The sequence below is a fragment of the Oryx dammah genome, unplaced genomic scaffold, assembly GCF_014754425.2.
Source record: "Oryx dammah isolate SB20612 unplaced genomic scaffold, SCBI_Odam_1.1 HiC_scaffold_3, whole genome shotgun sequence".
NCBI lineage: Eukaryota > Metazoa > Chordata > Mammalia > Artiodactyla > Bovidae > Oryx > Oryx dammah.
In genome coordinates, this window is record NW_024070187.1 from 66,544,275 (window position 1) to 66,558,628 (window position 14,354).

General features: G+C 46.4%; 2 protein-coding genes across 2 annotated transcripts; both read left to right on the forward strand.

Moving 5' to 3' along the window:
- Positions 1 to 1,043: 1,043 nt before the first annotated feature.
- SLC10A4 (solute carrier family 10 member 4) lies at positions 1,044 to 7,071 on the forward strand. Its single transcript, XM_040238165.1, has 3 exons — positions 1,044 to 1,747; positions 2,499 to 2,709; positions 5,893 to 7,071. The coding sequence occupies exons 1-3, from the start codon at positions 1,098 to 1,100 to the stop codon at positions 6,400 to 6,402; spliced, it is 1,371 nt and encodes a 456-aa protein (XP_040094099.1). The 5' UTR covers positions 1,044 to 1,097; the 3' UTR covers positions 6,403 to 7,071.
- A 755-nt stretch (positions 7,072 to 7,826) lies between these two features.
- ZAR1 (zygote arrest 1) lies at positions 7,827 to 11,841 on the forward strand. The gene is made up of 4 exons (XM_040238166.1): positions 7,827 to 8,672; positions 10,152 to 10,244; positions 10,328 to 10,402; positions 11,533 to 11,841. The coding sequence occupies exons 1-4, from the start codon at positions 7,827 to 7,829 to the stop codon at positions 11,674 to 11,676; spliced, it is 1,158 nt and encodes a 385-aa protein (XP_040094100.1). The 3' UTR covers positions 11,677 to 11,841.
- Positions 11,842 to 14,354: the final 2,513 nt, after the last annotated feature.

The following is a 14,354-nucleotide window of genomic DNA, read 5'->3' on the forward strand; positions in this document are numbered from 1 at the left end:
AGTCAACACTCCCAAGAACTCTGCATTTGATTTGTTTTCTGGATAAACCTGGCTGAAGCAGGGAAACTCACCACTTTATTTCTGTTCAGTTCTTTAATCCTAAAGCCTGGGCTATACTCAAATCACTCCATAAATCTATGACCACTGAAGTAGCCTTTCCCCATCTGCCAAAAATTCCCAAACATACATTTTTCACGGAGACTTTTCTTAGCAGAGCTCTTCCCTTGCAGTGCTTTAACACCATATCCCGATGAACACTGAGTCAGGTGCTTGTGGATTTAACTGATGAGGCTATTTCCCTGTGCCTCGGATTCCTGGTGTGGAAAAATCGAGCTAACAGGATCTCTCCCAAGGCTCTGCTGAGAGAAAATAAAATGAAATAATTCATACGCACTTGCACAAGACCTGACTCAACCCCCACCAATATATTTTATTACTTTCTACGTTGTCAGAACACAAGTATTGTGTCTTGCTACCAGAGAGCCATTCCTATGAAGTCAAGCATCCCTCGCAACACTCGGTGTTGCAGGCGCTTTGAACAGTCTATATGATGTATGTGCGTGCACAGACCAGCTTTCTCTCTCTCTCATGTGTCTGGATGTCCAGATTTCATTATGAAAGAGTCAGAGCCCATCAGAGAACTTGATCAGCAGCCAGGCACGGTTTTTTTCTTCTTGTTGTCCTTTGTCAGGTCTATGTTCCGCCCCTGGCTACACTCTTACAGAACCACTTACTGGTGATTAAAAGGAGGGACTCGGCCGGCGAAGGCGGGGCCTGCTGGCGCGGGGGGCCCAGCGATTGGGTTCACCCTCGGGGGCCGCGCTTTCTTAAGTGCCAGCCAGCGGGCGCCGGCCAATCTCCCCCCAACCCCCGCCGCCCACTCCGCCCCACCACAGCCGAGGACCAACCGGCCGCCCCAGACGTCAGCCGCACGCAGCAGAGCCTTGCAACTGAGTCCCGTTTGGCAGCTGCGGACGGGCGGACAGACAGACGGACGGCGGTGGCGATCGAAGGAGCAGGGAGGCCCGCGCGGCGGGAGGGGAGAGACGTCCGCAGGGCAGGCAAGAGCCAGACCCGCTGCCTCCCCCGACAGAGCCATGGACAGCACCGACAACGCCACCCTGCTCTTCGGTACCGACAACGCCACCCTGCTCTTCGGCAGCGACAACGCCACCCAGCTCTTCGGCCCGTCCACGCTGCTTCCGGACAATTACACCTTGTCGCCCACCGCTAGCAGCCTGAGTCCCGGCCCGGACGCACCCCTCGGACCGGCCTCCAGCGCCGGCCCCGGCCCCGTGCTCAGTGTGGCACCCGGGCCCGGAGTCAGTTTCAGCCCCGGCCCCACTCCGACCCCGGCGCCGACGGCCGGCAGCTTCGCGGGCGGCGCGGGTGGCCCAAGCCCGACCCTGTTCGCTCGGCCCGAGGCGGCCCACGAGCCCGCGTTCTGGGACACGCCGCTGAACCACGGGCTGAACGTGTTGGTGGGCGCCGCCCTGTGCATCACCATGCTGGGCCTGGGCTGCACGGTGGACGGGAACCATTTCGGGGCTCACGTCCGCCGGCCGGTGGGCGCGCTGCTGGCCGCGCTCTGCCAGTTCGGCTTCCTGCCGCTGCTGGCCTTCTTGCTGGCGCTAGCCTTCTCCCTGGACGGCTCGGCCGCCGTGGCGGTGCTCCTATGTGGCTGCTGTCCCGGCGGGAATCTCTCCAACCTCATGTCCCTGCTCGTGGACGGCGACATGAACCTCAGGTACGGAGCTGCTTACGGTCCCTTGGGCGGCTATCTAATCGCCGTCAACCGCGTTTACAGCCACGGGTTCAAGACCAAGGAGGGAGGAAGTAGAGGCGGTTAGCATGAGGTGCGGAAGAGCTGCAGAGAAACTGGAGATGAGGGTGATGTACAGGCAGAAGAGGTAGGGTTCGAGGGGAGATCTTGATGGGAGCAGAGGTTCTCTGAGGTCTGGGGGTCTCATCTACAGCTCTCTCCCCACCCTCCCTGACTGTTACACTGTCAGTGCAGGTCTGGGCCCCAGAAGACAAAGGGAACTGGGAAGTCTGAAGCCAGGACTCCCGCGAAATGTAAAAGCAAAATAGGACTATTGTCTCCAATAAAGAAAGTAATCTCATATATAAGGTTGTGATTGAGGTCAGTCCAACAAGTAGTATCCGGCAGCTTTACCATGTCCCTCAGGGTGCTTTGGAGGATTAGAAAAGATAACAAAAATATTCCTTGCCCTCACAATCATCCAGAGGGTAACCAGTGCAGTAGGCTGCAGAAAGAGAGCCACAGTCCTGAGATTTTTTTTATCTCTTACCTGAAGTTCCTAGTTCAACTGGGCTTAGACATGCTGCTCTCTTGGTGCTCCCCTGAGATGAAGCAGGTTCACCCCTGACTTCAAACTGGGGGGCTTGCAGTCTCCCTCTTTCTCCTTTATCCAGTGTGCAAGCAAGGCTCTTTGGCTCAAAGCTGTTCCAACTCCTGTCCATTCCCTTTCCTGCAGCATCATCATGACCATCTCCTCCACTCTCCTGGCCCTGGTCTTGATGCCTCTGTGCCTGTGGATCTACAGCCGGCCTTGGATCGACACTCCCCTGGTGCAGTTACTACCCATAGGGACAGTGATCCTGACCCTCTGCAGCACTCTCATCCCCATCGGTTTAGGCGTCTTCATTCGCTATAGATACAGCCGGGTGGCTGACTACATTGTGAAGGTAAGGTCACTCTTCCCTTTGCCTCCTTTACATTCGTAGAGGGTCCTTGGTCTCCGACCCATGGCTGAAATGGTGAGAAGTTTGGAAAAGAAGGATGAGGAAGAAAAGGACTGGGCAGCCCTTGCATGGATAAACTTAAAAAAATTATGCCAGGAAGATAACTTCCATCCCATCTTTTGGAACTTCAAAAATAACAGCTTTAATTAATATACAGATAACTATCAGTACCCATAGGTGGAAACAGATCATGAAGAAAAAAGATGACAGGGCAATTAAACGGCAACATGTTTTTCACTCAGAAGTCATATATTACTAAAAACCAAAGCAGGTGAAATAAAATGACTTTAATTGGATTTGTGCAGTATTTTAGAAAGGCATTACTCTGTTCTTTAAAAGTGGAACTCTAATTCTGAAAAACTCTAGCAGATTCCTTTAAAATGTTTTATTAGTTTTCTAAAAGTAACTTTACACTAATAAGACCAAAGATAATTCAAAAATTACATTGTGGAATATAATAGAATACACAAAATAAAATTAGGTCCTGGGTAAATAATGCAAAATATATTACCATTACTAAACTTGTGTTTCTTTTTCCTTCTCCATTGCAATATATCATATGATTTCTAAAGCTAGTGAAAGGATAAGATTTCTATTATTTTGTGCTATATTTCCAATATTGCTTTATTTTTAAAAAGTGATGCTTTTTGTAGTAGAGATTTTGAAATAATTGATTGGAGGAAAAAGATTTAAATATTTGTAAATTAACTTTCTTTGAAAACTCAAAAACAGTAGTAAGTAAGAGTAAACCATGAACAGGATTCTCATTTTAAGAAGTTAAATAAAGTACATAACTAATTACTATAAAATGTATATGCAAATTCCTTTAGAAAACAAAGAGAAAAAGTCTCACCCTAATGTTTAAATTATGTAGATTAAGATGACAATCTTTTGTGTTTTACTTATTTTATTTATTAAAATAATCTGATTAGACAGAGGGGCTAACTTTAATATGAAAAATAGAGGGCTCTTTTCAGTACATATATTCAACCTTGAGTAAAAAAAAAAATGCTCTGTAATAAACATATATTCTTTGAATGTAATAATTGCAGGTGGATTCTTTACTGTCTGAGCCACCAGGGAAGCCCAATAAATATATATGTACATGTAAACATAAATATTTTAATGTTAAACATATTATACTATAGATCATTTTGAGAGCATTAAGAACTTACTAAGTTTGATCATTAAGCTAATAGTATTAATGTGATGCATTTACTATAAAACCTTAGGAATTCTAAGAGAAAGTCAAATACCCTATTCCCATGCTAAAAATAGATAAATATATTTAAATAACAGACAATCCAATAAGACTATGTAGCTTAAAGTTAAAGCTGGACTTATTTCTTAACTAGCACACTCATAAGATCTGCTTCATAATATTTTTATACTTTTGCAAACACTTTAGAATGAGTATTCAATGTCAAATGATTTAAATGATTTAAAATGGTACAAAGGGAATGATTCAGAGCCACTATTTTCACAATAAAGAATCAGATTTCGTGTCAAAACTTTTGATGTAGACACACTTTGAAACTTAATATAAGAGAAGTTTTGATTGGTTCATTTGTAGCATGGGTATCTTATAATCTTATTTCAGTACCCTTTTTAGGATAGATTTTTGACCAGCCCAGATAAATTTTGAATGATTTTTTAAAGAGTATATGCCAATCCCACAGACTCCAAAGGATTATCTTCCCACATATATCTGTGAAGCCAGAAGCAACACTTAAATGGCTCTGGAACTGTTTTCTTCCTCACAAACACCCACCCAACCCTCTGCCCCACTGAAAAAAAACAAACTGCCAGTCTGAAGAACAAGAAGAATTTCTAGGTTTCCATCTTACTATTTACAAGCCTGTCTTTCATGAGTGAAATGTATCAGTCAGACATCAAGATGACATACTGTTTTATAGTCAATTGTTTTGTATCTAAAATCTTTCTATTATATATAATAATTCCTAAGAATCATTAGAGACAGGTGGGAGGTTTCTCATCAACAGATAAAAAGAAGGGAGTTGCAGAACTACAAAGAATTCCTCACATCTTACGTTTACATTCTTTTCTCTAACCTAATCTGAGTTGGTAATTGTTGGGTATTACTAACAGTTCTCTGAGATATAAAGTATTTTGAAAGTTAAAAATATTGGACGCTCAGTTGCATAAATTAATAGTCTTTTATCTTCTGTGTAAAACCAGAACTAATTTCTTATGGAAAACATGGAGTCCTGTTCAGGGGAAGTAATATCCATCTGTCTACTCCATTCATCAGACTATACCTGTTATATTGGGCTCAGTTCTAACCACCCTGTTTTTAAGAGGCACGTTCACAAATTAAAGAAATGTTCAGAACGGTTGGGCTTTCTAGGTAGTGCTAGTGGTAAAGAATCTGCCTGCCAATGCAGGAGATGCAAGAGATGTGGGTTCGATCCCTGGGTCCGGAGGATCCCTTGGAGGAGGAAAGGGCAACCTACACACAGTATTCCTGTTGGGAAAATCCCACAGATAGAGGAGCCTGGTGAGCTACAATCCATGGGGCTGCAAAGAGTCAGACAGGACTGAGCACTCAAAACAAATCGGGACTCCAGAACAGTTATGGGATGGAGGCTGAAAACCTGGGACAATCTGCCCCCAGAGAGGAGTAATAACCTTCCCCTCATAACTGTTTTTTAAACATTTGTAGGCTGTTATTAGGATGAGTAGTCTGTCTGGTCTGTGTGGCTCCTGAGTGCCTATCCAAGACAGGGGCTAGCAGTTATAGAAGGCACATTGTCACTAGACATAAGGACAGGTCGCCAAACAGAGCTATCTGACATGGCCTGGATGCCTCCTGAGGTGATCTACCCATTCTCAAAAATAATGTCAAAAACTTTGCATTCTGTGTAGGAGATCAGACTAGATGGCTCTCCTCTTCCAAGAGTCCAGGGTCCCGTTGTCTGAATTCCTCTGCAGCCATCTTATCATTGTTGTCTTTAGGGCATACCCTGCTGGCATTGCACCACCTTAGTTTCCCCACCAGGGACTGAACCCATACCCTCTGCTTTGGGAGTGCGGAGTCTTAACCACTGGACCACCAGGGAAGTTCCAAAAATTATTTTTGATGGCTTCTCTATTTTCTTTTACTAGATTTCCCTCTGGTCTCTGCTAATGACGCTGGTGGTCCTTTTCATATTGACCGGCACTATGTTAGGACCCGAACTGTTGGCCAATATTCCAGCAGCTGTTTACGTGGTAGCGATTTTTATGCCTTTGGCAGGCTATGCCTCAGGCTACGGCTTAGCTACTCTCTTCCATCTTCCGCCCAACTGCAAGAGGACAGTGAGCCTGGAAACAGGGAGTCAAAATGTGCAGCTCTGTACCGCCATCCTGAAACTGGCATTTCCACCACAAAACATAGGAAGTATGTACATGTTTCCCTTGCTTTATGCCCTTTTCCAGTCTGCAGAAGCAGGGATTTTTGTTTTAATATATAAAATGTATGGAAGCGGAGTACTGCACAAGCAAGATCCTCTAGAAGATGAAGATACAGATATTTCTTATAAGAAACTGAAAGAAGAGGAAATGGCAGACACGTCCTATGGCACAGTGAAAGCAGATAATTTAATTATGATGGAAACCACTCAGACTTCGCTCTAAACATGGAGATACACAGGAGAGTTTATCCTGCTGAAATACTACTTCATATTTATGGTCTGTGGTGGTGTCTATGGTTTACATAGAGAACAACAACTGGTTCACATCATTATACATGTAACAATTTTGATCTACCCACCATAAGGTTGCACTGGTATATCAACCAAGCATTTACAAAAATTACAAATCAGTGTTGTAATGTATTACTTGCACCTGGGACTGCTAGGTTGATGGCCTGAACAAGTGTGCTTTTTGGTTTTCTCCATTACCAATTTCTATGACTGTTTCAAATATGTTAAACAGGGTCTTGGAAATGTAGGATTTTGATGCACTATCTTATATGAGTAAAAACATGCTATATTTGTAAAGCATAATTGAGTTGAATGTAATTGTTAAAACAAAGTGTGCTTGCTCAGTTTATAAATACTTGACACTGTTAAAATTTGACCTGTATTCAGACAAATCCCCAAACAGGTCAATTAAACAATCAAATATAATATCTCATTGTCCAACCTGTTTCAAATCAGGGAAAAATTACATTAATGTATTTGGTTACTTGATCTGATATCTATTTGTAATGAACAGCCAACATCTTTCTAGTGAACAAAGCATTTGCTTTTCAACTGGGGACTGGTTCCATCTTCAGCGTTTATGTAAACACAGTCTAAATCAGTTTTCCTTTGCAAAGTTTATTTGGTCAAAAAAATCTGTGGAACGACTATCCTCCTCAGAGAAGAGCAATCCCTGGTGGTACTTAACAGCACCTCCTGGTCACCATTTGAGATGGGCGGGGGACGGAGGAGGCGGGGAGGGAGTAAGTTCTCCAAGGGAGAAAACAATTAGCCTAGATATGATGCCCTAGAGTGCTTTCCCTATGCACTTACTGAAAGGGTTCAATGCGTAGATTTCTTAGCAACTCTGAGATGATTAAATAACATATAATCTGAGATCGTAGGTTATCAGACCCCAAGTAGTCTCCCCAAACCTTCGCATTTTTGCTCACTAGCCAGAGGCACCCAGCCTAGCCTCAACTTCGGAGGCGGCGCAGACAATAACCGAGGAATGGCGACCACCTGGCTCGGTTAATCCGGGGGATGGTTCTGCGGGTATCCTCTTCACCTGGGGCAAGTTCACTTCCAGATCAGTTCTGCATTGCAAAGAAAGCTTTCTTTGCAAATCATCTTAAGGATATTCGTGCCGACCTCCGGGTGTGGAATATTCCCACACCAAGGTCGGGAAGGGAACCCTTCGGCGAGGAAGCTAGGACACTAGCGGGTGGCGGGAAGGGTGCGGGGGTGGGGTGGGTGTGGGTGGGGCGCTGCCCCAGCGCAGCGCTGGCCGCGGGGGTGGGGCCCGCGTCCGGCTGCCCCTGGGAGGTCGTCTATTTAGGGCGCCGGGGCCGGCGGGCAGGCGGCAGGGGTACGCTGATGGCTGCCCCGGGGGACGTCGTCCTGGATGGTTACCTGTACCCGGCGTGCGCCCTCTACTCGTACCGTTGCCTCTACCCGGCCGCCGCCGCCGCTGCTAAAGGAAAAAGCGGGGCGGACGAGGGTGGCTGGCGACCCCGGGGCGGGGGCTACCCTCCCGTTTCCCCCTCCTCTGACGGCGCGGCCTCGTCGTCGTTCCTGGGCCACGGGCAGCTGGCGGCCGCCGAATACGTCCACAGCTACCACCGCGCGCAGCTCATGGCCCTGCTGTCGCAGGTGGGCCCCCGCCGGGTCAGCACTCGGGATGCGGCGGTGCAGGTGAACCCGTGCCGCGACGTCTCGGTGCAATGCTCGCTGGGGCGGCGGACGCTGGGGCGCAGGGCCCGCGAGTCCGGCCCGAGTCCGGATCCCGAGGGCGCGGCGGACGCGGGCGGCAGCTGCCCGGCCTCCCCGCAGCGCGCCCGCAGGGGCCCGGAGCAGGACAGCCCGCCGAGCCGCGCCCCGCGGCGCGTGCGTTTCCTGCGCACCTTGGCCGTGTACTCGCCCGTGACCTCCCGCTGCCTAGCCACCCTCCTGGAGGGGGCTGGGGCCGCGGCGGGCCAGCAGAGGCCCGGGGAGCCGGAGACTGAGCGAGGGCCGCCCCCTGCGAGGCCCCGAGGCCCCGAGGAGGGAGACGGGTCGGCGAGCAAAGTGTCCCAGCGGCTGCAGCCTCAGGAGGACGAGGCCCAGGCCGCAGTACCGGTGAGCCGCGAGCAGCCCCCGCCCGTTGCCAAGGTCCCGGACGCCGCTGGTGAGAGATCGACGCCCCGGAGCCCCCAGCCGGGCAAGGAGCGCCTGCGCTTCCAGGTGAGACCCGAGTCGGCCCGGGAACTGGCAGGGGATCCCCGGAGTTGTGTGGGCTCCCATCCGCGTCCGGGTGCCCGCCCTCGGCTACTCTCGAGATGTGGAGGCGCGCGCTCCCTTTACGCGCCGGCACGCTTCGGTGCCTTTCGGTGGCTGCTGAAGTCTATCTCCGTCAGCATTAAATCGAGGGTAGTGTGTTTGTTGCTATTATCGTAGAACTCCAGCTGCACAGAGGTGGCTGTAGAAAAGCTCTTAACATTCTTATTCCGAGAGTATTTGCTGACCGCCAGAGTGTAGTCAGCTGTATACAGCAAATACATTGTATGTACACTGGATGATCCAAGATGGGTCTCAGAACATGAGAAGGTGAACTTATTGGCCAGGAGAGTCGATTCCCGTGGATCCCACTCTCAGTTTTGAATTCAGTGTGTTAGAAACTGTAACCATTGACTTACTGGGGTGCTGGTCAGGATTTTACCTTGCGTTTAAGACGCACCCCTATTCGGAAATCTGATGGTCCTGCTGGAGCATGCGCACTGCCGTGCGTGCGGTGCTGTCCAAGAGCAGCAGGCCTGGAGGGCCGTGTGGTAGTTGCCTGAACGCTAAAGAGCTGGAACGCACTGAGGGGTTGTAACCCAGCGGAGGAGAAAGACATGAGAAGTAGTAAGAGGCCTGGAGGAGTCCTTCTGATGTCTCCTCCAGGCCCTCAGGGCTATCTAGTGGGAGTCCGGGAAGCAAATAGAGTGAAACAGATTTGTACACCTTATGACTGCTCCAAACTGTGTTGATACTCAACTTTTAACCTTCCTGGACTTCAGCTTACTCACCTCTGAAAATGCTGAGTCTTCCAAAGTTCCTTCCAATCCTAAAGACCTAACTTGAAAAACCTGTTTGTAACTTGTTTCTTACTGAGAATAACTTAAAGAATAAGATAATACTGCTTTTGTTCATATTGTTTATGACCATTAATGGCTTATCCATATTTTCAACTCTCAGCACCATTTGGTAGAAACTTAATTAGCCACATAAAGAGCTTTTTTTAAAAGGTGTTCACTCAAGGATTATTTTAGGGTGCAGTCTTATTTCTTCCTTTTGACTACTTCATATGTGTGTGCTAAGATCAGACCTTAAATTTTACAGAAAGAAAAACCCTCCCTCTAGAATCCCAAGATTCAGGAACCCTGTATGTTTGGCTTTCCCCTTGCCTGTCTGCAGGAAAACACCTGCTTAGTAAACTGCTGTTTGAATCAGGTGAATGTGGAACACAAACTTCTGTGGGCCCATGCTTTTCTATTCCATACTTGATTAAGCTATTAGCTTTCCTAATTGTTACCTTGTGGAGACCAACTTGAACCTGATTCTACTTTCCTCTATGATCTGAAGCAGAGTGTCAGTTTTAAGTATCAGATCCTTTCCAGGCTGCTTGAGATGAAGGCTGATTCAGATGGCAAGTTGGTTAAACTCTGCTCTTCTTTCGCTCAGTTCTTAGAGCAGAAGTATGGCTACTATCACTGCAAGGACTGCAATATCCGCTGGGAAAGTGCCTATGTGTGGTGTGTACAAGGCACTAACAAGGTAAGCAAGGCCCTGTCACCAGCATCATCCTGACAGAAGGTTCAGGAGGGTTTGGACTTTAAGTTTTTCCTTTGTCCCATCAGGTTTACTACAAGCAGTTTTGCCGAACATGCCAGAAGTCTTATAACCCTTACCGAGTGGAGGATATCGCCTGCCAAGTAAACTGAACATTTGCATTTTATGCGTGAACTAGATAGTGATGAGAAGGTTTAGGAATAGTTTCTTGACTATATATCCTAAGAGAGCCTAGATTCCCAGGGACCTGAGGTTTTGATTCCTTTCTGGAAGGAGTTGTAGAAATAATACTCAACTGGGAAGCCAGGTCTCAATGTTCGTTTCCTCCTGCTCTTGTAAACCTGCTCTTGTCGTGTGAACATCTCTGGAGACTGTTGTCTCATTTGCAATGTAGAAGAATGTTTGCTTTACCTGACACTCAGTCCAGTTCAGGAGAGAGTAAATTTAAAGAACAGAATAACTTTTAATGAGGTAGTAGAGGCTGACTATTTTATGCAAATACATTTCATGAAGCGCGTACCCAAGTTACAAGTATTCAGTAAAAATGTGAGTTTTTCAAAAGTTTTCTGTTTTGCCTTAGTTCAGAAGGAATTTGTTTTAAAGTAAACCTAAGTTGCACAGCTTTATCAGGTTAAGTGGTAACAGGTTGCTTGTTAACTGAGCACTGCCTTGTGATAACAGGCTGTGATAATCAAAGAGGGAAGAAGGAACTAGGCTGTTAAACCACACCGCTAGTGGACCTTGACTTGCCAGTTGAGACTGCCTAATCAATGCCCTTGACTCTGAGAGCAGAGCAAGATCTAAAGTAGAGAGGAATCTGACAAAATCGAACTTACTAACAGCTCTGCTCTTGGCCCAGCAGCTGTTGTTCTGCCTTCTGCCTCAGCTTGAGGTCCTTTGCAGCAGGGAGAGGGCCAAGGTCAGCCACAGGTGACGGGCCTGCTACTAGCTCCTGGCCTCACACCTTCACTTTTGTTGTCAGACTCCTCTCTCCTACCTGGTGGCTCTCCACCCTGGCTTCAAGGGTAGGAAAAGATTTCCTCTTAAACGTCTTCAGAAGAAGCTTCACAATTCAGAATCGAATCCTATGCAAAATGGGAGCAGGAGTGCATGACGGAAGCGCTCAGTTCCTCCCATTCCTGTCCTTGCAGACAGAACCTTGCTTAGGTGCATTCAGTTAGTATTTGAATGGACTAGAGAAACAAGTTTGAAGTTCCAGGATATCACCAAGGGTTTATCTTCTGTTTGCATGTCTCACTTTGATCTTTTTCAGAATTGTAAACAGACTAGATGCTCCTGCCCAGTGAAACTTCGCCATGTGGACCCCAAAAGGCCCCACCGTCAAGATTTGTGTGGGAGATGCAAAGGCAAACGCCTATCCTGTGACAGCACTTTCAGTTTCAAATATATCATTTAAGTGAATGGGGGGAAAAACCCCCAAAAACCGTGGTCCTGAATGTGTGCTGGTGGCGCAGACAAGTGAGCTGAGCTTTTTTCCCCTCATGTCCCTCCTCCTTTTCTGCTGCTCCCTCAAAATACTTCGTGAAAGGCTGTTTGGCAAAACTGTCAAATAAAAGCATTGCAAAACAGTTGATACACTGCATAAAATGCGTAGGAGAGCCTGTCTTAACAGTCTGTGCCTGTTACATTAGTATTTGTCCATTGCTTATAGAGCACCCAGGGTCTGAGTTAGGCTAGTCACTATTTGACAGTATGAAGGGACTCACTGATGGGATGTTTATTGCTTGTAGGTCTGATGCCTATAAGAAATTAATTGAACAAAAAAGCCATCTATTAAGATGAGCATTCTTCTGCAGGAGGTGAAGGCAGAGCTAGGCCTTGATGTTTGAGGGGACCCAGAGTCAGAACCGGGAGTGGACGTCCTCCAGATTCTCTCAGTGTAGTAGGTGCTGAGGGACAAAGGCTGTGAGAACCTGACTTGCTGACAGCGTCACAGATACAGAACAGATGTGGGCTGAAATGGGTGGGGGGAGCTGAGGGCAGTTTTTAGATGTTAAATAACTTCAAATGAACTTCAGCTGGTAATGGAACATTAAAAAAAAGTCTCCTAAATGTATTTAAAGATAAAGTTAGAGGCAGCTTTAGCCTTTGTCATTGTAGACGTGCAGTTCTGTAGGTGGAAAGTGTTCGGCATCATTTAACACTATCCTAACTGTGCCTAATAGCTTTCTACCAGATTACCAAGAAAACACCGAGACCGTGGAGCATTGGTGGGGGTCGGGTATGACAGGAGGGATTCTAATGAAATCAGAGTTGAGAGCTATCGGTTTCCTGGTTACAGAAACAACATAATTGGAACCAGGTGCTAATTATGCCTTCCAAATTTTTAACCAGCCCACTTTAGTTAACCCTTACTACCTTAGAGCAACCATGTATATAGTAAGTCTGTTAAACATCTTGGATGTTTAATATAGACAAATACGGGGAGTAAAAGAAACTAAAATTGAAGTCTCTAGAATCTTTTATAGTGGGGGGAAGTCCTCTAACCCCATGGCCTGGTGTTTGTAAAAATGCAGGTTCTTAGGCTTCTGTTCCTACTGAATCACTACCTGGCGGTGAAGTGTTTAATAAGCACCCCAGATGTTGCTTATGTAATTGAAGTGTGAAAACAATTGAGTCAGCCCTGCAGTTCCCACGGAGAAACATGGCTGTGGCCTTTGCCCTGATAACGCTTCCAAAGTAGTGCGGGTAGGCCCATTAATAAGCACAAAACTTCCGCTATGTTCTATGTAAGAGCCACTTAGCACCTAGTAGAAAACAAAAGGGATCTGACTTGGGGAGGGAAGAGAAGCCTTGCCTGAAAAAATGATACTACAGCTGAGCTAAAGTTTGGATGAGCTGAATTAGGCGAAGAGGGAAAGAACTTTTCCAGACTAGGCTAACATGCAAAGGCCCAGTGGTAGAGAAAGCCAGGAGGCCCCAGTGGCAGAATACACAGGGGTTGGGTGTGAAGGCTGGCATCACTGGTGGGCCCAGGCTGGGGCAACTGGTCCTCACATGTCATCAGTGAGGATCCACTGAAAGGCTTTAAAGCTGTGGTGGAGGCTTTAAAGCTTAGCGACAGATTCACCTTTAAAAAAAATAACCACTCTGGCAATACCACGTGTGCTCATAAACCCATAAGGAGTCTTGCAAAGAACAAATGGCGGTGGGGCCGAAGAGAAATGCAGGAGGAGGACCATAGGGTGTGGGTGAAGGTGGTCAGTTTTGTGTTAATGCTATTAACTCATCATGAGGTCACTGGTAGGTACAGGGATAGGAAACCAATCTGACTTACATGGCATGCAAGAGGTACATATTTACTCTAAGCATCTGATGAACAAATGAGGAACAATAGAAATGAGCCCTACAGTGAGCCCTAGGACAAATTCAGTGGTTATTAATATGGCTATTAATCATTCTTTAGGCTTAACATTGCCATTAATTTTCCCAACAGCACAGTTAACCGTATTTTACAGTTGAGCAAAGCCAGGATCAGAGTATGTTTTACTTAGTGGCCATTCAGAAACTGAACAAAGTGGTATAAGAACTCGTGATGAGAGTTATGGTCAGAACATTCTGGCAATGAAGCACTATCAAACTGTATGTATAATTAGAGATTTACGTGATTTTTCTGAGTGAGAGACTGAGAGGCCAGAGGGAAATAACCCAGAATGCTCTCTGGGTATCAAGGGAAGTGATTCTAGTTTTGTTCATATTTCTTACATTTGCTAAAGTGACAGTTTTGAAATTTTGAAAATTTAAAAATGCCATAAAGTACAACTATATTGATGTCGATTCTTATCTCTTGTATAGATTATGCTGGTGGATAAGCAGTTCTTGGAGACCAAAAGGAGGGATGCTCACTCTGGCTCTGGTGAGTATCCCGAGACTGTGTAACTGTTTTCTGAATTTAGGATGGATAGTTGTTGGGGCGGGGGACACCACACCCTCCCCATCTTACATTACTAAAAGTAAAAATATGTTCTAAATCATGTAAACCTTTGGAGAAACCACAGTATCTCATGTTATTGTACAGACTTACTATTTAAAAATGATAAATTTAGCAGGCAAAAGAAAAAGGGTGTAAATGAA

Excerpts from the sequence above, each read along its gene's own strand:
- SLC10A4 (XM_040238165.1), top strand. The coding sequence starts at position 1,098 with ATGGACAGCACCGACAACGCCACCCTGCTCTTCGGTACCGACAACGCC. Across the intron at positions 1,748-2,498 it reads GACGGCGACATGAACCTCAG|CATCATCATGACCATCTCCT; the intron begins GTACGGAGCTGC and ends CCTTTCCTGCAG. Across the intron at positions 2,710-5,892 it reads TGGCTGACTACATTGTGAAG|ATTTCCCTCTGGTCTCTGCT; the intron begins GTAAGGTCACTC and ends TTCTTTTACTAG.
- ZAR1 (XM_040238166.1), top strand. The coding sequence starts at position 7,827 with ATGGCTGCCCCGGGGGACGTCGTCCTGGATGGTTACCTGTACCCGGCG. Across the intron at positions 8,673-10,151 it reads AGGAGCGCCTGCGCTTCCAG|TTCTTAGAGCAGAAGTATGG; the intron begins GTGAGACCCGAG and ends TCTTTCGCTCAG. Across the intron at positions 10,245-10,327 it reads GTGTACAAGGCACTAACAAG|GTTTACTACAAGCAGTTTTG; the intron begins GTAAGCAAGGCC and ends TTGTCCCATCAG.